The 24,307-nt window shown below is 38.6% G+C and overlaps 1 protein-coding gene across 1 annotated transcript in view; it reads left to right on the top strand.

Annotated features, from left to right (window-relative positions):
* slc24a2 (solute carrier family 24 member 2) overlaps nucleotides 1–24,307 on the top strand; it is a 252,818-nt gene that overhangs the window by 156,362 nt on the left and 72,149 nt on the right. The window contains exon 4 of the mRNA XM_059970015.1: nucleotides 19,879–19,987. Within this exon, the coding sequence (XP_059825998.1) occupies nucleotides 19,879–19,987 (109 nt within the window). The remainder of the gene's footprint in view (nucleotides 1–19,878; nucleotides 19,988–24,307) is intronic.

The following is a 24,307-nucleotide window of genomic DNA, read 5'->3' on the forward strand; positions in this document are numbered from 1 at the left end:
ATGTTAATAGTAGCTGCCTTTAGTGGATAGAGATGTGCCAAAGCAGATAGAGAAAATGAAAACATCCTGGCTTCTTCTCTCTCCCTTTCCAGTCCTGATAAAGGGCCTCGGCCCGAAATGTCGACTCTTTATTCTTTTCCATAGATGCTGTCCGACCTGCTGAGTTCCTCCAGCATTTTGTATGTGTTACTCTGGAGATCCAAAGTTAGTTTCTAAAAAGAAAAACATAATATATCAGTTAGAACTTTTTTTTCCAATGTTGTCAGCTTTTATTTCAGATTGCCTTTCTTAGAGGTTTTCAAATTTTCTCACTTGTTTTGACAACAATCGTGCATGGATTTAGGCAATGGTCTAACTGTCCTGTGGGGATGTATGTAAGTGTTGTAACTTGTACTGTTGTGTGTGAGTTGTGCGTCTGCTGGTGCCACTGTCGTCTCAGAGTCAGGCAGCTCACTTCCAGCTGTAAAAATGGAGCACTGACCCTAAGTTGACATGTCACTCCAGTTCTGATGGATCATAGCATTGTCAGAGTGCCATGGGTGAGGAATTAAATCAAAGTCCCGTCAGGAGACATAAATAATCCCACAGCACTATTTTGAAAAGGAGGAGAGTTTTCCCAGATATTCTCAAACCTGCTTCCTATTTGTAACACATCCAGCCCATTGAGTCTGTACTGGTCTCTGAGTAATCCCATTCACCAACCTTTCCCTCCATCCTGTTTTCTCCCTCATATTCGCCAGATCTCCCTGATTCTCCTTCCACTCATCTATATTGGATGGAGTTTACAGTCAAAAATTAACCAACTTCCCTGCTTGTCTTTGGGAGCATTTGGGGTAAGCCCATGTGATCATTGGGAGAACATGTAAACTTCATTTAGGCAGCACCAAAGGTCAATATTAAATCCAGGTCATTACAGCTCTGAGACAACAGCACTACCAGGTGCACCACTGCACCAAAGCTGCAGAAGCAGATGAACACTTATTAACACATTGTTCTTGTAAAAATTTGTAGTGTGCAAATTGGTTGTAGTATTTCCTGCATTACGTATGACTACTAAAGAAATAGTCTGCGTAAAAAGTTATGAAGGAGATGTGCGAGGTATTCTAGTCTGTCTGTTGTTTTTAAACTATGTGAAGCTCTGTTGCCCAGGGCACTGCTACGTATGCTCAGTCATTTAACAGTGGTTTCAAGATTCAAAATATTTGGCATCTTACATGGATGTGAGCAGTTTGGATCACAGCAGGACTTTGCAATCATAATTACCTGAAACGACCTGAGAATTGGTTTTTAAGGTCTGTTTTCAACAGAACGTGTTCTGTTCCTCTACCATGCTGATTGATATCAGTACATTTAAGGGCAGTGGAGTATTTTTTTTTATTTGTGCAGATATCAAGGCATAAGCTTGTACTCAGTGGCCACTTAATTAGGTACACCTGCTCTTTAATGCAAGTATTAATCAGCCAATCATGTGGCAGCAACTCAATGCATAAAACCATACAGACATGGTCAGGAGGTTCATTTGCTCCAAATATACATCAGAGTGGAGAAGGAATGTGATCTAAGTGATTTTGACCTTGGAATGGTTGTTGGGGCCAGACAGGGTGGTTTGAGTATCTCAAAAACAGCTGATCTCCTAGGATTTTCTCGCTTATTGGTCTCTAGAATTTACAGAGCATAATGCAAGAAACAAAACACATTCAATGTGTGGCAGTTCTGTGGGTGAAAGCTCCTTGTAAAGGAGAGAGGTCAGAGGAGAATAGCCAGACTGGTTCAAGCTGTTAGAAAGGTGACAGTAACGCACATAACCACACATTACAACAGTGGTTTGCAAAAGAATACCTGTGAATGCACAACATGTCAAGCCTTGAAAGGGATGGGCTGCAGCAGGAGAAGACCTTACTGGGTTCCATTCTGTACTTAATAAGGCGGCCAGTGAGTGTATACTGTATCTGCATTCTTCAGTTACAGTATTTGGTTTCCATCTGGGCCACTAGGTGGCAGACTCTACAATGTTCACATGTTCCATTGCAGTGAGTCAGAACAGGATTGTATCTGCTCATTATTAAACTACAGTAATGATAACTACAAGTATTTGCTCTTTTTCCTGCTGTTTACTAACCACTGGACTATTCACAGAAAGCACAATATCAGGAAGAGGTCTTTGAATCTAAGTTAATTTTCTATACATTGAGCTTCTACCCGACTGTCAGGAGAAGTTTAGTTATGGCTGGGTAATTTCTGCCTTTGACACCTTCACTCAGCAAATTGATCATTGTGCAATTTGCAGTCACACTCCTGATAAAGTTTCCATTTAAATCAGAAAATCTTTTTTTTTTAATTTCCCACTATTTCTCTGCCCAAATCATAGATCTTATCCTGTAAAAGATCAACATCTACTGATCCTTCAGATCTCTGCCCCTCTGAAAACCAGCTTGGTTCCTTTACTGAAGTTCTTTCCCCTTTCCCTTTGAAACAGCTGTTACCTCCCCAGTTAAAACAAAAATCTCTCCAGCTATGCTCCATCTATGCCGCCTCTCCCTTGTCTAACGGCTTTGTTACTTCCTAGTGCACAGGCTTCTGGTCAGAAACTTGCTGCCCCAAACTCTTTGTTATCTTTCTCAAGTCACCAGAAAACCCTGAAGCATTACTGCAAATAACATTCACTCTAACGTGACACACAGTTCCCTTTTAGCCAACTTGACTGTTAAATGGTGTTCACCTTACATTGTCTTCCATCAACTCTTCCTCATCATTGAGCTCTCAGGGATTTATCTCTAAATATTTGCATTCTAACTTAACAAAGGAACTTCATGTCAGCTCTCTTCTTTGTATTACCATCTATGGGATATCTCTGCTGCAGCCTGTAGTAATGGAGGTTTAACCTTGATGTTGATGTTTCAATTCTGGTAGGGAGTCATGATCCAACGTAGCTATTGTGCAATTAGTTATTAAACCATTAGAAAGAAGTATTTTAAACCATTGAAAGTAAATACATTCTTTGAGTGTCAGTAGGAGTCCAAGAAAAGGTACACCATGTTGTACTAATAAAGCAGTAATTTAATGTACAGTGATTGAACAGAAACTACAGCAGCATTTCAAATTTCATCAAGCATTTGACACCAAATATCAGTGTAGAAGTTTATATAAAGGGAGCAGTTTTAATGTTATTTTCTACTCAAATTAATGGTGCACAGAGCTGCAGTTCTGCTCTGTTTCTTCATTCAGGCCAAAACCCAACCCACTGGTGAATCTCCCAGCCCAAATGCCGTCTATAAATTTGGTGATGACTACTGTTGTTGGTAGAATATCAGATGGCGATGAGGATGCGGGCATACAGGAGTGAGGTCGATCAGCTGGTTGAGTGTCATTGCAACAATAGTCTCATGCACAAAACCAAGGGATTGATGATGGACTTCAGGAAGGGCAAGTCAGGAAAATGTACAATAGTCCTCATTGAGGAATTAGTGGTGGAAAGGGGGAGGAACTTCGTTTCTGAGCATCAGGAGCACAGAGGATTTATCCAGGCCCCATGACCTGATCCAATCATGAAGAAGGCATGCCAACAACTCTATTTCATTAGGAGTTTGAGGAGATTTGGTTTGTCACCAAGGACTCTTGCAAATTTCCATTGGTGTATGGTGGAGGGCAGTCTGACTGGTTGTATTACAGTCTGGTGTGGAAGCTCCAATTGACAGGGTCAGAAGATGTTGCAGACAGTTGTTCAGCCGGTTCCATCATAGGTGTGACTCACGCCATCTTTAAGGACGTTTTCAGGAGTCACTGCCCCAAGAAGGCAGCAACTGTCATTTAGGACCCTCATCATCCTGGGCAAGCCTTCCTGTTACTCCCATTGGGACGGAGGTGCAGGAGCTTGCAGACATTCACTCAATGATTTCAGAACAGCTTCCCCCTCTTCCATGATGAGAATTCTGAATAGTCCATGATCCCCTGAGCCCTGTTTCATTTTTCCTTTTTTATTTTGTTATTTATAGTAATTTTGTCTTAGTACTGTACTGCTACCACCTTCCACAAAACAACTTCATGCCATGTACCTCAGTGATAATTAATGACGTTCTGATTCTGCTAATACTGACCTGAGACAAGCTAAAATGTGTATTCATTCTTTATTGTCACATTTCAGTTCCCCTTTGAGAATAAAAACAAGTGAAGAATGTAGTTTAAATGTGCCAACAGGTGTAAAGCACCCCAGAAGACAATATCAGTAAATAAAAGAGATTCTGCAGATGCTAGAAATCTTGAGCAACACACACAATATGGTCCACTGTCCTCTTCTATTAGATTCCTCCTCCTTCTACCCCTTACCTCTTCCACCTATCACCTCCCAGCTTCTCACTTCATTTCCCCTTTTCCTACCCACCCACCTTTCCCCTCACCAGGTTTCAACTATCACCTGCCTGTAATCCTTCCCCCCCCCCCCCCCACCTTTTTATTCTGGTTTCTTCCCCCTTTTTTCCCAGTCCTGATGAAGGATCTCAGCCCGAAGCATCAACTGCTTATTCCTCTCCATAGACACTGCCTGACCTGCTGAGTTCCTGCAGTATTTTGTGTGGGTATTGAGTATCTAGGCTTCTTTGAAGTCTTTGTAAAGCCAATAATCAGATACCACAATTATCTCCAAATAGAATTTTAAATCTGCTCTTGGCATCAAAACAAATGAGAGATTGAATTTTTTCATTTTTTTGAGCTAGTAATTTTTTTCAGATTCTAATTAGAATTATGTCCACGCCTGTGACAGAAGTAGTTCGATTATAAAAATCCATTCTCATCGATGTTTTTAAAAATGAATAAGACTGATTGTTAGATTGCTTTGTGATGTTAAAAAAAATGATAATTTGAGAAAATTCTCCACTTCTGTGATGGCTGTGTCCTTGACTTAGGAGCACACTGTAACTCAATTTAGATTCATTCTGGAGAAGATAGTGGAAAGCTTTTCCTCAAATTAAAGATACTTAAAACTCAGAGGAAGTATGTTTAGTTGAAAGAGGTGCTGAGTTTCTGCAGTATTTTGTATGTGCTGCAATGCACATCTAGACTTCTTTGAAGGATGAGGGGTCTGAAGTTAGAAGTTTTTCAGCCTGATGGAGTGATGGAGACAATGACTCTCACACATTTTAATAAAGATCTCAGCAAACACATCAATTGCCAAAGCATAGAAGGCCAAGTGATGATACATGGAATTAACATAGATGGGCCCTTAATGGTTTGGCATGGACGTGATGGGTGCACAGCTTGTTTTTGTGGTGTATACCTCTATGATTTCTTCCAGAACAAAAATCCAAACAAGGCTAAAGTATCACCTGTAGCACTACTGTACACACACAAACTCACTCGGCAATGAATTGAGTTGATCAGATATTCTCATCCAGCACAATGAAATACATCACAAGCAGTCTGACCAGAATATTCAGTGGATCTAGAAAACTTGATCGGTTTTCCTACAATGCTTTTGCGAACAATCTGCCTATGAGTGAACCAGCTCTTAGGGATTATTGGACCCTAAGTAAATAATTGAGTGAATACAAATTAAATTGGGCTTGTTTCCAGTGACCATCAATTTCATCCAGCCAAGAAGTTAATTCATGAAAAACAGCTTTGAGGTTAAAATGAAGTTATGGCTATTCCCATCAAAATGGTACAAGAGAATATTATTTCAGATTGTTTTAGAAACAATATTTTGTGAACATTACTTTTACACACGCATCAAAATTATTCACATGATACAAAATGGCAATGCTGAATTTTGGCAGTAGACAGAAGAAAGACCCTTAGAGAGTAACACAATTATTACAAATGTAAAAGCTTCCTTTAAATATAAACACAAGAAACTCTGCAGATGCTGGAAATTCAAAGCAAAATAAAATAATGGAGGAACTCAGCAGGCTGAGCAGCATTCATGGAAATAAATGAACAATAGACATTTCAGGCCGAGACCCTTCTTCAAAACTGTAAAGGAAGAGGGAAGATGCTAGAATAAAAATGGTGGGGGAGGGGAAAGAGGATAACTAAAAGGTGATGGGTGAAGCCAGATGGGTGGAACAGGTATAGGGCTGGAGAGAAAAGAATCTGATAAGTGTGAAAGGGAAGGAGGAGGGTTCCCAGGGTGAGGTGATATGAAGGTGTGAAAAGCTAAGAGGGTAGAGAGAGGAATACAGGAAGAGGGGAGGGGTAGGGAAAAATTATTTACCAGAAGGAGAAATCGATATTCATGGGAGGTTACCCAGACAGAGTATAAGGTGTTTCTCCTCAAACCTGAGGGTGTGAATTAAAATGCTTGGCCACTGGGTAGTTCTGATTTTGGTGGATGGAGCAGAGGTGCTTGATGAAATGGCCTCCCAATTTACGATGGGTCTCACCACTGCAGAGTAGGCTGCATCGGGAGCACCGGATGCAATAGACGACCCCAGCAGATTTGCTGGAATGATTGTTTGGGGCCCTGAGTGGAGGTGAGGGAGGAGGTGAATGGGCAGCTGTATCACTTTGGCTGCTTGCAGGGATAAGTGCCGGGAGGTAGATTAGTGGGGAGAGACCACCTCTTTAAACTTCAAAGCTATGTTTAAAAAGGATTTCTTTTTATTTGGTAAGAAGATTCATTGGTCTATTGCATAAAGATGTGTAAATTTTCTCCAGTCAACCTTGCAATTCAGACTTAGTCCTTTCAACACTTGAGATGGATTAGTATGAAAGTTTTGGTATCACTATAGACTCAAAGGGAAAAGTTATCAGAGATGCATGGTCTTAACTGTGACTAAAACCTCTTTGGTAATGTATTGTTAATGAGAGAAATATTATTTTAAATTTTACCTGATGTCCATCTTCAGTAAAAGAAAGTTCAGGCGTGTTCCATTCTGAAAGAGGAATGTGTGTTTCACTACACAAGTATTGAAGATGGATATGAATGCACCTTCCTCCACTACCTTGTGTTTTCATTTGCAGCCTATTTATTCACTTCCAAAGAAATTAGTTTGGCTTTTTTGGCTACAGTACATCAGAATGGATTTCAAACTAAAAGCAGAAACAACTTGTTGGTAGCAAATGTTCGGATATTTCTCCCCCTCCAGAGAGGTTTGTACCCTCATCACTGACAACAGTAAACTTGACATTTGTTGCTGCCTTTAGGGTTAGGGTTAGGGTTAGGGTAGGGTTAGGGTTAGTGCGGTTAAACTCCTGCCTTTTGCATAATTTAGCTTTAGTAATGTGATCAAAAAAAAAGTCTTGAAAACCAGGTGCGCCTCTGCTATTTGATTGCGAAGCGCAGAGTCAAATATCGCTGTGACGATTGTACGCTCTAGTATCAATTGTTTGGTGACAATAAAAGTAAAATAAAGTAAATCATTTCACAAGTCCAGCCTATCTTCAGCTGTGTTGCGTGCCAATTGGACTGCATCAGGTTGTCTAATTTTTCTGGTGAATATGTACAGAATTATTGATAAGAATTTGACTAGAAAATCTTTGAAACAAAATCCCTTAAAATAATATGCGTTAGTGTCTTTAATAGTAAAGAAACTTAGGTGGGGTGGACGTGGGGTTGGTGGAGGGGGGTTGCCACTGCAACGCTGGGATGGAATCAGTTCTAAATAAAACTAAATGCCAAAGTGGTAAGTGTACCTGTTGATGACAAAACTCTTTGAAGCTAAATGTGGCTTGAGACTGTTAATGATGGTAATAACAATAGAACTCTGAGAATGTTAATAAGCAAAACATTTGAAGGGTACTGGTTTAACTGTTTAGGTTGATGTCGTTGAAATCTGCAATGATATTTTGTTGATTAAGATGAAATTCTAGGTGAATGCTTTATCCAAAATTGTACATAACATAGAGGAGGTCTGTTCTCAAAGGATTACTGGGCATTTCCCATTCACAACTTGGTATTTTTTTTGCTGGATCAGTTATTAGCAGAAAGATTGTAGCTGGTACTGAGTTCTAAATCACTGATGATTGATGTCCATACTGATGAATTGATGATTAGGTAGTTAATTTTCATAAATTATTACAATCAGTCTGGATGCATCATATTTATGTTTTACGCAAAATTGGAATAAGTAGTTAAAGAATATTAAAATAATTCCTATGAGTCATAATGCAACTATCTGCAACCAATTTTCAAAAGGTCCAATTTGCATTTTGCAAAGGTTTCATAATATTAGCTGAGTACTTTGAGGCTAATGGGCAAGTATGACACTATCTGACTTTGCCTTGAATTTAAATCATAAACTTGATGAATTTTCCTGGTAGGTTATATTATGTGAAAGCTATAATCTCATCAAAACAACGAGAGAACATTTGGCTGATTCCAAATAGATACTCAAATAATGACACTCTACAATGGAATGGTCTTAGAATCTTAAAAAGTGTCTTAGAATCTCCATCACTTGAAGAGCCACGTGCTTGTTGAACAGTGCTGAATTATGTTGCTTGAGCCTTTGGAAGCTGCTGTCGGAAGGTAGCACTAAATACCTCACCATATAATTTCATTGGTAAAATAAGTCAAGTGTTCACTCCTTTTGAAAATGACATGACAAATCCATTTGTTTTTTTTACTGAATCTTTTGAATATTACTTCTCAGTGCATGATTTTCTACAGAAAAGCAATAGAAGCTGATTGCCTTAAGTAAGTATTAAATGTACATTTGTTGAAATTAGTTCACCATCTCAAACTTTAGTCAGATTAACTCTAAGCAAAGCAGGGGTTGCCAACCTTTTTTATGCTTATAGGCCCCTACCCATTAACTGAGGGTTCCCCTGGAGTAAAATGTTGACAACAACCTCCACTATTTTATGATGAGAGTTGCAAAGCTGTTGACTTTATTAAAATGCCTTAGTGTACTAAGCCAGCAACCGGGACTTGCAAATGTAAAAAAAAACTTTAGAGAGCGAGGCCGAATATCCATGAAGACTGTAGTGTAAGTATACATAATGAAGTTCCAGAAGAATGAAGGGTGGTTAATGTAGATCCATTTTTTCAAGAAGAGCAGCAAGGACAGGCCAGTGAACCATTGCAGGGAAGTTACTGGACGGAGTTCTGAGAGACAAAATCTACTTCCTGATACTGGCTATCTTCTATTCCCCACCCCTCAGTCCAGATATAGTGTCCAAACGTTAAATGGCAACAGCTCCTTTCCTCCCCAGAGAAGCTGCTCAGTCCACACAAGGAAAGGTCTGTGATGAGATGAGTTTAGGTGATAGTGATGGTGCCAGGTGAAAGGTATCGAGACTGATAAGTAATAAAAGGTTTGCCTGGAGTGGAGGGAGTAAATAGGAGGTGATGACAAAATCTGAAATTACCAGAAATAATACTAAATTAAACAAAACATTATAAATTAAATGTTAAAGTAAATTGAATAACAATTTAATTGGGATTAGCAGCTGTGCATTGAAAAATTGTCTTACCAATTTCACTCATCTAGGGAATGCCAGTGGCACATTAAATGAATAATAATTTTATTCACTACATCTCAGCAAGTCCTTAATCCTGCAGAAATTACCTATACAGAAAGAGTACTTTTGTTTTTACTTAAACTTTATCTATTTCTTGGTCTGTCTGCTACAATATGTTATCTCTGTAACATTTCCAAACTCTTCAGTGCTAAAATTTCTTTGAAATGCCTTCATTTTTTGTGTAATACAATTTTTTTCCTCTTCTAATTATAAAATGAGTTATTTTATAATTGTTTTGTCTAATTTATGTTCCTTTATTACATTATGATTTACTGTTTTATTCACTTCTCCCACCCTTCACTACATGTAAAGGTGGGTAATCATCAGGATGGCAATGCTGGTCAGAAGAACCCCAACATGCTCACGGTAGGAGCAATTGTAACTAGTTATCGTGGTGATGTTATTGTGATTTCTAGTCATTAATGTGTGTCTTGGCTTCCCACCCTGTGTCATGTGGTGTAATTGTTCCAAGGTGTCTTTAAATTTTTGCTGGTTGCAAGATATTTGAATACAGAACACACACTTGCATGAAATTCATTGATAAATTGGTTTTGTTAAATGCTGAGAATGACTGACTGCATTGACTAATAGCACAACTTCCAGCTGCAGAGGATAATAATGGTCAGGGGACTAATTAAAACAGGAGTAGTTAATATCTTAATCAGCTTGAGACCCCACTTCCTGATTTAAATCTGGTTGGAACCACACTGTACCTTAATAGACACATCAGATCTTTTTTAAATTTATTTTCAAAATGTTGCTTTCTCTGCTTCAGAGTGCAAACATTATTTTAAAATTTAGCAAAATGTTTATTAAAATTCATTCCTATGATCTGCAGTACTGTTGACATTAACTCATAAGAAAGTTGTGTTCTTTAAAGTCAATTGAATATGGTGTTATAGATGAGAAATAGTCATTCAGTCATTTGGCCTGCCTTGAGTGTAATGGTTCTTCAGCAGAGCTATCCAATTACCGGTAAATCTTCACCCTTTTAGTATTTCCCTTTGTGAAAGGGAATTGAGTCAGTCAAGCAGTGCTTTCATAGACTGATATAAGTAACTGAAAATGAAATGATTTCTCACATTGTCTCAACACCATTTCCTCTCCTTTACCAACCTTTTTTTTATCATTGGAGATATTTATTTCTCAAAAGCCATTTACATTTTGAGCACCTACTAGATGCCCTCAATCATTTTTATGGAGAGGACAATACCAGTTTCTCCAGTATCTGCAAAAAAGACCCTTTTCCCTGATTTCATTATCTCCTCTTGCATTTTTCTCATAATTATCTAAATATTAACTGTGCCAATAATCCCACATGCATTGTTAACAACCTTGACAACTATTCCTGCATCCTCTTTTGAAACTCTTCATTTAGTTATAGACCTTGTAGTAAATGTAACTCTGTGATGTATGCTTGAAGTAGTATGACAAACGTAACCATGCACAGTGCAGTTAGAGTGGAATAAACAGTATATATTTTCTTTAGCAGTGATCCAGGTGCCTTAGTGATTCATATTTTTAGCATTACACGCAATTAGAATAAAACTACACATCCATTATAAAGTGTCTAAAAGGCTGACACCATCAGGTCGAAGCCACTGAGTATAGTGAATGTTTGCATGATACTGTATGTGAGATGATTGATACTACAGATAATGAAGACATACGCTTTGGCTAGGATTAGCATGATTCTTCTGGAGAAGGGTTACAGATCCAACCAACGTCATTAGTATTTGCATACACTAGGATTAAGTGCGTTTAATTATCATTCAGCCATATATGAATACTCATATATACAGCCAAACAAAACAGTGTTACTCTGGGGCTAAGATGCAAAACACAGTGCCAATAGTCTTAAACAGCACAAGGCACATATAGCACATATATGAGATATATAAGATAGAAATAAAATACAATCAGACTAAACAATAGAGTGCAAGCCATGTTTAGACCATGGACATTGCAGCACTCTGTCTAGTTGAACAAAGTATAAGTCCTGAGTCCTGACGAAGGGTCTCGGCCCGAAACGTCGACAGTGCTTCTCCCAATAGATGCTGCCTGGCCTGCTGCGTTCCACCAGCATTTTGTGTGCGTTAGTTGAATATAACTTGTCTTTTGCTGACCGAACACTGGGGGGCAGCACCAACTCCAGCATGGACGCTTTGCCACGCTGCCTCCCCCAGGCGGCTGCAAATAGGTGACACTGCGACTTGAAGCTTCATCCTTGCTACAATCGAGGCCATGCAGCTCCTCCACTGTTCACCAATAAACCAATAAATTGGAGTTGCACGCTACTAATGTCCAACAGGATCTTGCAATCACAAGAAAAGCAACTAAGATGATCACTCTCTGTTAGGGTGCAACCTCCTTCACACACCGACTTCTCTTTGTCACAGGCAGCGTCATGGTCCACACCAAGTCCAACTCCTTCTGTTTCTCTTGCCAATGAGCAGCAAGCAACTCACTGATGGTGTAAACCTGCAGTACTTTCAGTTCTTCATGTCCAGCAGGATCTTGCGATCATAAAAAAATGTTTAAAAAAGACAACAACACCTTTGCTTGGCCGCATAGAAGGTGCTGCATCTGAGCACATTACCATCTTACTGGAATTCGAGACCTCAATGGATCCAGCATTACAGGAGCCACAATGAAAACAGTGTTGCAGTTATTGAGTTAAACTGTGTGGCCATTAAATGTATAATAAAATGATTGGAAACCATGCTTTAGCTGTTTTGGTGAAAATAGCATCAAAGAGTGGAGGACATAATAGCTTCTCAGACTTGAGTTAATTACATTAGCATGTTTTGTATGTGATTGGGAGGATGAATCAGAGTGGTCAACATCAACATCAATTTTAGCTCGCACAAAAAAAAATAAAGAAATGCTTCCTCAAAACAATAATGCAGTGGAAATTGAAAGTGAGAATCCAGCTGTGTAAAATAATGCCTCACTCTGTGTTGGAAAGTAAATTTTCTGAAATAGGCACTTAACACAATCCACCTAAGATTATAGGCAATAGACAATAGGTGCAGGAGTAGGCCATTCGGCCCTTCGAGCCAGCACCGCCATTCAATGTGATCATGGCTGATCATCCACTATCAGTATCCCGTTCCTGCCTTCTCCCCATATCCCTTGACTCTGCTATCTTTAAGAACTCTATCTAACTCTTTCTTGAAAGCATCCAGAGAATTGGCCTCTACAGCCTTCTGAGGCAGAGCATTCCATAGATCCACATCTCTCTGGGTGGAAAAAGTTTTTTCTGAACTCCATTCTAAATGGCCTACCCCTTATTCTTAAACTGTGGCCTCTGGTTCTGTACTCCCCCAACATCGGAAATATGTTTCCTGCCTCTAGTGTGTCCAATCCCTTAATAACCTTATATGTTTCAATCAGATCCCCTCTCATTCTTTCTAAATTCCAGTGTATACAAGCCCAGTCGCTCCAATCTTTCAACATATGACAGTCCCGCCATTCTGGGAATTAGCCTTGTGAACCTACGCTGCACTCCCTCAATAACAAGAATGTCCTTCCTCAAATTTGGAGACCAAAACTGAACACAATACTCCAGGTGTGGTCTCACCAGGGCCCTGTACAACTGCAGAAGGACCTCTTTGTCCTATACTCAACTCCCCTTGTTATAAAAGCCAGCATGCCGTTAGCTTTCTTCACTGCCTGCTGTACCTGCATGCTTACTTTCAGTGACTGATGTACAAGAACACCTTGATCTCGTTGTACTTCCCCTTTTCCTAACTTGACACCATTCAGATAGTAATTTGCCTTCCTGTTCTTGCCACCAAAGTGGATAACCTCACATTTATCCACATTAAACTGCATCTGTCAAGCATCTGCCCACTCACCCAATCTGTCCAAGTCACCCTGCATTCTCTTAACATCCTCCTCACATTTCACACTGCCACCCAGCTTTGTGTCTTCTGCAAATTTGCTAATGTTACTTTTAATCCCTTCATCTAAATCATTAATGTATATTGTAAATAGCTGCAGTCCCAGCACTGAGCCTTGCGGTACCCCACTTGTCACTGCCTGCCATTCTGAAAAGGACCCGTTAATCCCTACTCTTTGTTTCCTGTCTGCCAACCAATTTTCTCTCCATGTTAGTACTATTACAGAATTCCCGTAACTGGATCACTTACCAGCAAAGATAGAGAGGTCCGTTGAAGCCTGATGGTACTATTTTTAAAAGTCTTTATTTATAAAGGGGCACAAAACAAGATTAATACAGACATTCAGATAATATGCGTCGTCAATACTCAATCTAAAAACTCGGGTATAATAATAATCATCAGTTAAGCAATAGCTCTATCGTTTGTCTAGGGGATATTGTATTGTCCGATGGAAAGATAAAAGTCACTGTCCTTTCAAGCTGCAGCTCTTTGGGTTTAAGAGAGACGGTTTTAAACTTGCCCGGGTCTTTTATGAGGCCAATCCGTTGCGTCAGGGGAGTTGGTTCCCCGTTGTTAGTTCCAAGTCATTTTCCGTGGTACCAGCCACAAGCCCCCAGGCAAGGGAACTGAACGCACGTGGCTTCCTTCAAATGGCTTCCCGCTATTACGGGATCGCTAGTGTTTCTTCTGGTGCGTCTGAAGGGGTTGTTCCCCAGACCCTCTTTTATACTTCCTCACGTGGTCTCAGATGTCAATCAGGTTGGGATGATGCAATCCCTCAACCAGCCCACTCTGGTCATCCCCTGAGGGGCTTCAATGAATAGTACAGTACTCAATACACAACTTGGTCTTCCGGAGACAATGGCCATGTCCCGTAGCTTTACATCGCTATTGGGGGGAGGGGGGGAAACCGTGACATCCTGCACGTCTCTTTCTCATTTTCTGGGTCTCCTGACCCAAATCAATAGTGATCTTGCGATTCTCACAAAGGAGGGGGCTACCTCGCACCCTTCGGCCCCTCAGAGCTGTGGTACTTTCATAACAGTACCCTACCCCTAATACCATGTGCTCTAATTTTGCCCACTAATCTCCTATGTGGGACTTTATCAAAAGCTTTCTGAAAGTCCAGGTACACTACATCCACTGGCTCTCCCTTGTCCATTTTCATAGTTACGTCCTCAAAAAATTCCAGAAGATTGGTCAAGCAAGATTTCCTCTTCGTAAATCCATGCTGACTCGAACCGATCCTGTTACTGCCATCCAAATGTGCCACTATTTCATCTTTCATAATCGACTCCAGCATCTTCCCCACCACTGATGTCAGGCTAACTGGTCTGTAATTCCCTGTTTTCTCTCTCCCTCCTTTCTTAAAAAGGAAATGAAGGCAAATGATGTTTCATTTAGTGAGAAAGTGAAAAGGTACAGAATCACTATACTCCAAACCACTCAAATTGTGGAGAGTTACAAACTGGGGAACTTGCAATCATATGACAGGCAAAACTGTCAGTGAATGTGTCATCCTGTCGAAGTCCTGCAACCCAGGCACTTTCTGTGACCATGTCCAGTGTGTGAAATCTGTGGTCGAATTATTGAATAAAGTTGAGCAAAGTTGTGAATCAAACTGGATCTTGCATTTTAGCTGGAAACTGAATTGAGGAAGTGTGGTAAACCATGTATACCTGTCTGGACACGCCCTCTGCTGACTGCTCCTGTGGCTCCTCCCACAGACCCCTGGATAAAGGTGATTGTGCCACTGCTCCTCCCACAGTCCAGGGTAGTCATCCGGCATGGACGTGCTCCGTTTTACTGCTCATAAAAGCCTTTCAGTATTTACTCTACTTCCAGTCTTTTGGAGTTATTGATAGTGCATCAGGAAGATTGAGAAATTTTGCTCAATGCCAGGTACTTGGGTAGAAATGTAATGACTGTTTAGCCATAGAAGGTAATAGTTTGGAAGCAAACTCAGGAAGCACATGGGCATGAGCTGCTGTTAATGAATGAAATTCATTGTAAGGTAATTTAAGGTTCCTTAACAGGAAATCTGTAGCTAAAACACTTGCTGTAATTGGCCTCAGTGAAAATCCACAGAGAAAGTCCCAATAGAATTAAGGCTATCAAGAACAATGGAAAATTAGCTTTATACAAAGTACTTGTGTCATGAGTGATAACATTGGAAAACAGAGTGATGCCAGACAAAAGTATAGTTAGTGCACCATTGACATGGCAGCAAGTTATTCAAGTATGACTAAGAATATAAATAACACTGAAGAAAAGTACAGTGAACTCAAAATCTGAAGACTTTAGAAGATGCAAAATTATTATGAAGCCAAATAGCTACCATTGGTTGTGGCTGATTGCGCTGGCCAATCAGCAATCTTGGTTGAAGCATTAAAGTTGTCCTTGGAAAGAAGCGTTAAGCATGGATATTTCAAAATTGCACTTGGATATCACTGTTGCAGAAATGTTCGTTGATGCTGACATGAGTATTACAGGTTATACTGCCTACATTCATTTCAAGGCAATTGCAAAGCCAATTTGCTGAAAGTCTTAACCTGTTTCACATGGATTAAAGAGCCAGGCAGGGAGTTAGATAAATTGGAACAAATTCCAGTGAAGATGAACCAGAGTGGTCAACATCAATTGAAATAGTCCAACATTTTTAACTACTTTCGATGTTATGAGGTGATTACAAGGTGACATTGAACCAAGCAATTGATAACAAGCAGTTCTATTACTTGCTTCAAAGGATGTAGTTGCAGAATTGGCAAGAACCAAAGTTTTCATGAAACTAGATCTGTAATGTGCATAAAGTCAATTGAATGTGGATGAGGAAGTCAGTAATATTTGGCAACAAATATACATAAAGCCTGTAACCCTGCACAAAGCAACCTAATAGTGTAAAATCCATGATTTTTTTTGTTCATGTTACCATGGGCAACTACTGCAAGGTATGGATTACTGCCTACAGCATCAAAATGATATAGGACAATTACAGAAGAAGAAAACCTTCAGATATTAGAGTGTTTAAGAGTTAACCAAAAAAGAACAAAATACACAGAAAGTAAGTAATCTTGAACTAAAAGTAGATGCATATCAATAGCACCAGTTTAAAAAAAAGTGAATGCAATTATACTGAACAACAAAGACTTTGTTTCCTGAATACTTTTGCGCGTATCTTATGGATTTTGGTTGCTGATCATGAAAATGACCATGACATTTCCCCATCACGCACCTTTTTTGGTATCACCTTCGTTTGTTATTTCAATTCATAATAAGTCAATTAAAATGTAGCCCGCAATGTCAGCTGAAAAGTTTTCTATCTTGTCCGTGTTTGGGCATGATTTCAGTTGCCAGTATAACCCACAACAACATCTTTTTATTAATTCTTCAGTGTTAGGCCTCAAAGCTGTGCTGCTACACAACAGCAATGTCCACTTATCAATACCGTTCGGCAATGTCCGCCCTTGAATACCAGTCGGCAATGCAGAATGCGTGAAGGAAAAGTATCGAAATTTGAAAGCCCTGTTGAAGTACATACAGTACAGGAACTACAGCTGGAACATCTGTGGTAATTTGCAAGTAGTTGCATTGCTACTAGGAATGCAGCTCAGATATGGGATAGCCGTGCTTAGAAAAAAATCTCGTTACATTAAAAAGGATTGGCCACTCTGTAAGTAGTTTGTTCCAGGCCAGAAGGCTGTGGCACAAAGCCACTTGTGGACTTAACAAAGATATTTTTGCCTCCTCTTCATATAAAACTGGGGCTTATGAAAAATTTTGTGAAAGCAGTGAACAAGGAAGGTGAAAGGTTTCGATATTTGAGATGGATTTTTCCCAGAATAACTGACGCCAAAATTAATGAAGGCATGTTTTTTGGTCTTCAAATCAAATAGGTCATTAATACAGGCAATTCAAAGAACTCCTAGTGGTACTAGAGAAAATCACATATTCAAGGATGTTGTTGAAAATTTTCTTGGCAACTACAAAGCACCAAACTACGTGCAGCTGGTTGACAATATGCTTCAAGAATACAAAACCATGAAGTGCAACATGTCACTTATGATTCATTTTCTGCGTTCCCATTTAGACTTAACCTCTGCAAACCTTGGCACTGTCAGTGACATATGGCAGAAGGTTTCACCAGGACATTGCAGTCATGGGAAAACAGCATCAGGACAACTGGAATCCGTTAATGACAGCTTAAGCAAGAAGCCTCAAACAGTGAAGAAAAATGAAAACCATCAACAAAACATTTTTTAGCTTTGTTGAACTATTGCAGAACATCAGCATAGTTATGCAATTAAATGCATTATATTCAATAAAAGTTAATTTCTTGTTTCTCCAAGTTCCTTTGTGATACAAGTAGTCTGAAGTTAAATTTGTGTTCAGCTTCAAGCAGCCTATCATAATCACAGAGAAATTCGGAGGAAGCAACATTTCCGAAAAAATTTGCTGCTCAGTGTCAGAAAGGCAAGAAAACTTGAGAACTTAGACCATTCCTAGGCAGTTCTTCAAACACAACCAATGCCATTGCATCAATTAATGAAAAAAGATTTTTTTAGAAAGAACTGAGTCAAAAATGAATAAAACCTAGATGACCTGGAAATATGGGAGGCAAAGCTTGCTTGTTCACCATAGCATAGCACATATCATAAAATGGGCATGTGATGTTTCAAATTTCAAAGAAGGTTCTGGAATCAGTCATGTAATGGACAAGAAAACCAAATGCAATGAGCATCATATACACTAACAAAGAACAAGAAAAAATCATACTCAAAGGTTTTAAGAAAAAGTCATTAGGAATTATCTTTGGAGTATAAATATTTCATCGATTCCAATGGCGCAGGTCTAATTTTGGTCTCAGACCATAACTGTTATTAGCAATACCAGTTCAAAAGTTGCAGTACTGATAACAGCAACTGCAAGATTTGAAACTAGGCTATTCATCCCAAAGTGATGATATGATCAGATGCAGAACTTCAAAGCAGCGTGCAGTTGTAGATGCATTTTCAACAGTTGCCAAATGCAAATTCAGGCAACCTGAAAGCTTGGTGTTCACACTGAAAATAGAATTGATTTTTCTATTATACCATTCAAAATGACTAAGAAACACAAACATATACTGTTCTCCAGTATGCAATGGGAAATAAGCTTAAAAGGACAGAAAAGGCAATTGAGAAGAATCTACTGTAGCAAATCAACAAGTGACTGATTCCTCAAGTCAAGTCATTGACACAGCTACCTTTTAAGTGGAGCAAAAGGTTATGAAAAATGTAGAGGAGTTAAACCTGTAGTTCCATACAGTAGATACAATATGTAAATCATCTTTTAAATATCACTAGGGTTAAGTCTTAGTGCAGATTTTAGGACAGATCAGCCATGATCTTGTTAATTAGTGAAGCTAGCTCCAAGGACTGAGTCATCTACTTCAGCTTTTTGTATGTATGTGTGCAAAAATTGAAAAGCAAAATACTGAATGCAAAGGTGTGTTATGCAGATGATAAGTGAACATGTCCCTTGTGTAACTGAAGAAAGCAGAATAAAGAGGATGCAGGTGTTTTAGGAGTTCATATCACCTCTATATTCCTGACATTACCAATAGACCACCCATCCTTTGCTCCTCCTTCATTCATTGAATTTCACACTCTGTACATCTGCCCCTTTTGCACTCTGTAGATTTATTGATATTATTATTGGTTCATTGTTGTCACGTGTACTGAGATACAGAGGAAAGCATATCTGTTCATACAGTTCAAACCATTATACAGTGCATTGAGCGACAATAAGGTAAAACCAGAACAATGAAGAATTAAGGTATAAAAGCTACTGAAAATGTGCAGTGTAGGTAAATGATAGAGTACATGATCAAAATGATTTATAACAATAAGATTTACACAAGCTATTCTCTCCAGGTACAGATTGTTAAAATACTGTATATCAGAATGGGAAGTGGTCCTGATTTCTAATGATTTGTTTTTGTAAGCAATTAGTTGGCAGGATAAATTTGTGCGTACTGTATTTAAAAAAGATACCAGAAACAATTGCGGAAGCTTGCTAATATGTAAGTTAAGTTCAAAGACCCTTAACATTAATTTCCTTGGAAAGATCAAAAGGGGAAGAGTGAATCTGGAATGTTGCCAATAAGGAATCTATGCAACAACTTCTTTAAAACATTTGTAACAATTGTTTCCTAATACAGTTTTAACACTTTCCTTGCAACTGGTGTTTTCCAGGAACCTGCTTGGAATGAAACCTTTCACTAAGTTCATACACTAAATGATATTAATCCTATAAGATGAAATTGTACGAGAATGAACCGGTCATGTGATAGAGTAGCCCATCAAAAGAGATGGCTGGGCATTTTAATCAGTTCATGACTCTAAAATATTCTGACAACTAACCAGGATATTCACTGTTTATATTTCTATATATTTATCACTTTACAGGTACCGTTAACTTCCATCGTAACAAATAACAAAATGGATGCAGTGCTTATTAATCTTCTGTTATTCTGCAGCCCAAGCCACGTCTGCAGCGGGGTGGGAGCTCGGCTTCACTGCACAACACACTCATGAGGAACAGTATCTTTCAGCTAATGATCAACACCCTGGATCCACTGGCTGAAGGTAATCTGCTACACCAGGATGTGAAACTGTACATAAAGCATCACCTCTGTGCCAGGTTTCAATTTTATAAATTGTTTTCAACAGTTTTGCTAGTATGCACTCACTCTTTAGTCTTTTCTTTCATAGTGTGAAATGTTACCAAAACATTAACAAGCACCGATTATGGAGTAGACGCTGCTAGGCATTTCTCTACCTAAAATGATGTCTCAAAGCCTACTAGGATTTCAGTTCACCCTGGGCAGCACTGCATAATGAATGATAGTGATTTGCAACACATTTTGCAAATCTCTCCAACTCACCTCCAATTACCTTTTGCATTAGAAGTAATTTTTTATATGGCATAAATTTTCATCTAGAAGGTACTATATGGAGATATATGAACATATTTATATATTGAATTTATCCTGTACAATGACTGGCCTGTTTGGGTGGTTAATATTATCCTTATTCCAATAATAACCTAACCAGCAAAAATTCCCCAAGAATTTAGTTAAATGCTTCCATGTGGCACATTTAATTGGAGCTGCTTCATTGCTTTGAACAGCAAGCTTGTACTTGCAGGGTCATGTTTCTTTATTTCAGTTGTAGGATCTGATTTTTTTAAAGGTTCAAAATTGTTTTTTCTTCCTAACCTTGGATTTTTATGATAACCAGTTATCTTGGATTTTCTTTGTAATGTTGTATATCATATAGAAATGAGAAAAGTCTTGAAATTTGATAGGCCAGATCTTGGAATTAATGCAATGTTGGGTCTATTCCAATGTCTTGTTGAGATTTCTTCAGTTATGATTTGATAAAAGCAATGTGTGTGAGAGTGCTTTCAAAACCGTCATTTTAATTGGACAAGCTTTTCAGGTAGTTATTGTGTATTTTATTTTGCTGGACATATATGATATTTTTACTTTATTTCTTCTCAGAACTGAGTAATTCTTGGCTAGAATTGTTTTTGAGTCATGGTCAATATGTACTGTATAAATCCAAAAATGGCATTAATCCCAGTATTGGGAAAGCTTGTGTATTACACCTTTGTAGTATTTATGTTTCTTACAAAATGGGTTACACTGCTCAATTAGAAGAAAATTTTGAGGTAAAAAGTGTCACCAGCTGATCAGTTCATTCAGATTAAAAGTTTAGTTGGCATGAAAGAACAAGAAATCTCATTCACTATACAAAGTGGAATGATCACTCATCTTTGTTTTTTATGGTTGCATGTTATGGTAATCATGCTAACCCAACTTTCTAAGAGAGGTTGGCAAAGATTCAGGTTGCACAATTGCACAAGGTGGCTTGAATCAGTTCACAAAGAACCCTACTGGACTCAATTCATTAAGGACTGTAAAGGAGGAAAGAAGTCAAGAATTAGTTTCCCTGTTTATTCAAATCTTTAAAAATGTAGGTTATAACTCCTTGTTTTGAAAGAAAATCAAAATTGGTTACAAGTTTCTGTCTTTGGTGATAGCCAGTTGCTAGAGGGATGATTAAGTACCTGATAAAGTTGGAAATGTTTCTTTAAGGGGCTATAATAAAGAGGTAATTTTTAATATAACCTGCTGAGACCATGGCAGTTTTTAGCTGATTTCATATTTTCATCCAACTTAATTTTGGTCCTCTCTGACTTTAATACATTATAAAACTCTATGGGTGCAGCCTAGGTGGCCAACCCAAATGGCCTCAAACCTAGCTGGAATAAAAACTCCAATGAAACAATCAATTATATAAATCTAATGTTTTCATTCCTTCAAGGTCTGCAGTCTATACATTTTGCATTTAAAGAGTCTTGGGGACAGTTAATTTTTAATGTCTCCAACATGCATTATTAAGAAACATAGGCAAATAAATAAAATACAAGATGGTGTTTATGGAGAACTGTATTTATCAAACTCTTGGGAAATGTGTACACCAAAATATCCCAGTATTTCCATCAATAAAATGTTCCTTGAAACACTGAATTAAAATATGTTGTTCCCACTTCCTGCTTTAAAAAAAAACAAAGCTATTCAGATCAAATGAAAAGACAGCAAATCTTGTAAACCATGTGCTAAAGATGCAGTTTATCTAACATTTCCAAACTTCTGAGAATGGATATACAGATAGAGCAATGAATACAGGATTGATTCTTCAGACAATTGATTCTTCAGGTCATCATCTGCAGAGCTGTGATCTACTAAGTGAAGGATGTGCAAAGAATTCTCAGAATCAATTTAATACTATTTTAAAAATTGCAAAGAAATATTCATTACAATCAAGATATCCAAGTGTACTACAGAAGGAGAATCAATCTAAAAGAAGACCCATGTACCTGCTTAAACCTCACCTGAGATAGTTTCTCCTGAATATATCAGTGGTACAACTGAAATGGAAGCATACAGATTGGAGGTTGGTAAGTACACATTATCAGACATTGATCTAAATTATCATACACCCTCTATCTGACATTTAACAGTTTTTAAAAAAACATTAATTACTAGGCATGTGTAGCTCAATGCTAGTTAAGTGTATTTTAACAATTAACTACACTTACTTTACTGAAAGTGCATCATAGCTAACCAACATAATTTTAATAACAAAAAATTATAAAAATAGTACACTGGTTTGTTACTTTGTTGTTCTGAATCGATAAGTGAGATGAAATTTTTGACATCGTTAAATCCTTCTCATGCAGGTTGAGCTGTCCAGAAGACATGGAATATGTACTTTTCACCAGAAAGCCAGAATTGCCATTACGAAGAAGAGTTTCAGCCTCATGAGGATGTCTAGGGTCATTGGTGATGAGTTTTAGTGAGTTGTCAACATCAGAAGATGGGCACCTTCATTGCATCTGAGGATTTTCTTGCGAAATCCTGATACTTGGTAGCAAATTTTACTGCACAGAGTGGGAATATAAATTGTCATGGCATGCTAATCATTCACCTTACCATTTACTCTGTCATTTTAAAACACTTGCATTTGATTGACCCACAAAGCTTGACTGCCTTTAAAAAATGATAGAATTCCTAAATTAGAACAATGTGAAACGGGGGGTGGGTGGAGTGGAAATTAAATTCAAAATATCTTTTACAGGAGATCCAACTTTCCAAAGTCATTTATTGATATAAGTGACCTGGAAGCTTTTGAATGTATTTGTAATCCTTAAAGGTGACCAACAACTGAAATTATACAGGTTGAGCATTCTAGTCACTACTTGCAGCACCATTAACTTCATCGCCTAGATAAAGTGTACGGAAGATTCTAGTTTCTAACAGCAAGTATTTCTGATCTTGCTCACCTGATGGCCTTCCAGGACTCATAAGAATCAAGTCAGTTCTGCATCTGGACAATCACAATTGCACTGAAGGACACGGCCAGAAAAGTTCTTGGTGCATCCTCGTGCTTTATCCAAACTGGGGCAATAGCTCCATTTGAATTTTGATGCTTTTTGAGCAAGTTGCATCTGCAACGTTTGTAGCTCCAAGAAAATACTGAGCCAGTAAGTATGAAGAAGCAGCATGTCTTTTTTATCTAGTAGCAAAGTCCAGGACCTTCATTAAAATATTCTTCTCCTTAAAACAGTGGCAGCAAATGTTGCCAAACGTACAGTAGAAAGTGTTTGCCCATTGCGAGAGGAAGAATTAAAGGAGTGTCGGATTGGATATTGTTGTGCCCCTTTTTGTAAATGTTTGTGGGCTCGAGACAAATGATTCATCTTGAGCATCACATGATATTGATGACAATCAGATGAATGCTTAACAGTACAAAGGAATGTACGTGACTTCAAATAGCCCAAGAAATACCCTCAGTATTTAATCGAAAGGTAAAAGTGTGAGAAACTCTGACACTGTTTGCTCTCTCAGAGATGTTTGGGTAGATCTGGATCCTCATTGTTCCAGCTGGTACTTAATCATCGTGCAGGTTGTCATGCCATTAAAATGTTATAAGGATACGGCATGGTAACAGGCCCTTCTGGGCCCAGGGAACCAAATCACCATCTTGCACCCATGTGACCAATTAATTTACTAACCTGAATATCTTTGGAATATGGAGGGGAAACTGGAGCACCCAGGGGAGAACATAGAATCTCCTTACAGACAGTAGTGCTGCAGTAGAGTTACGCTAACCACTAACTACTGTGACGCATTGTTTGTGGGTATTGCAACTGGGTCAAGATGGTTCTGCCTTTCCAGGAGTGCTTCATCAGCTGCAAGAGACTCTAGAAAGTTATAAGAGAAATGCAAAAGATGCCATGTATGTGTGGATAGATGTGAACATGGACCTTTACTGTCCAATGCAGTGTAATGGTAAGAAAAGATTAACGTCATCAGTATCATCAGGCAGCCCATATGA

The sequence above is a fragment of the Hypanus sabinus genome, chromosome 5, assembly GCF_030144855.1.
Source record: "Hypanus sabinus isolate sHypSab1 chromosome 5, sHypSab1.hap1, whole genome shotgun sequence".
Classification (NCBI taxonomy): domain Eukaryota; kingdom Metazoa; phylum Chordata; class Chondrichthyes; order Myliobatiformes; family Dasyatidae; genus Hypanus; species Hypanus sabinus.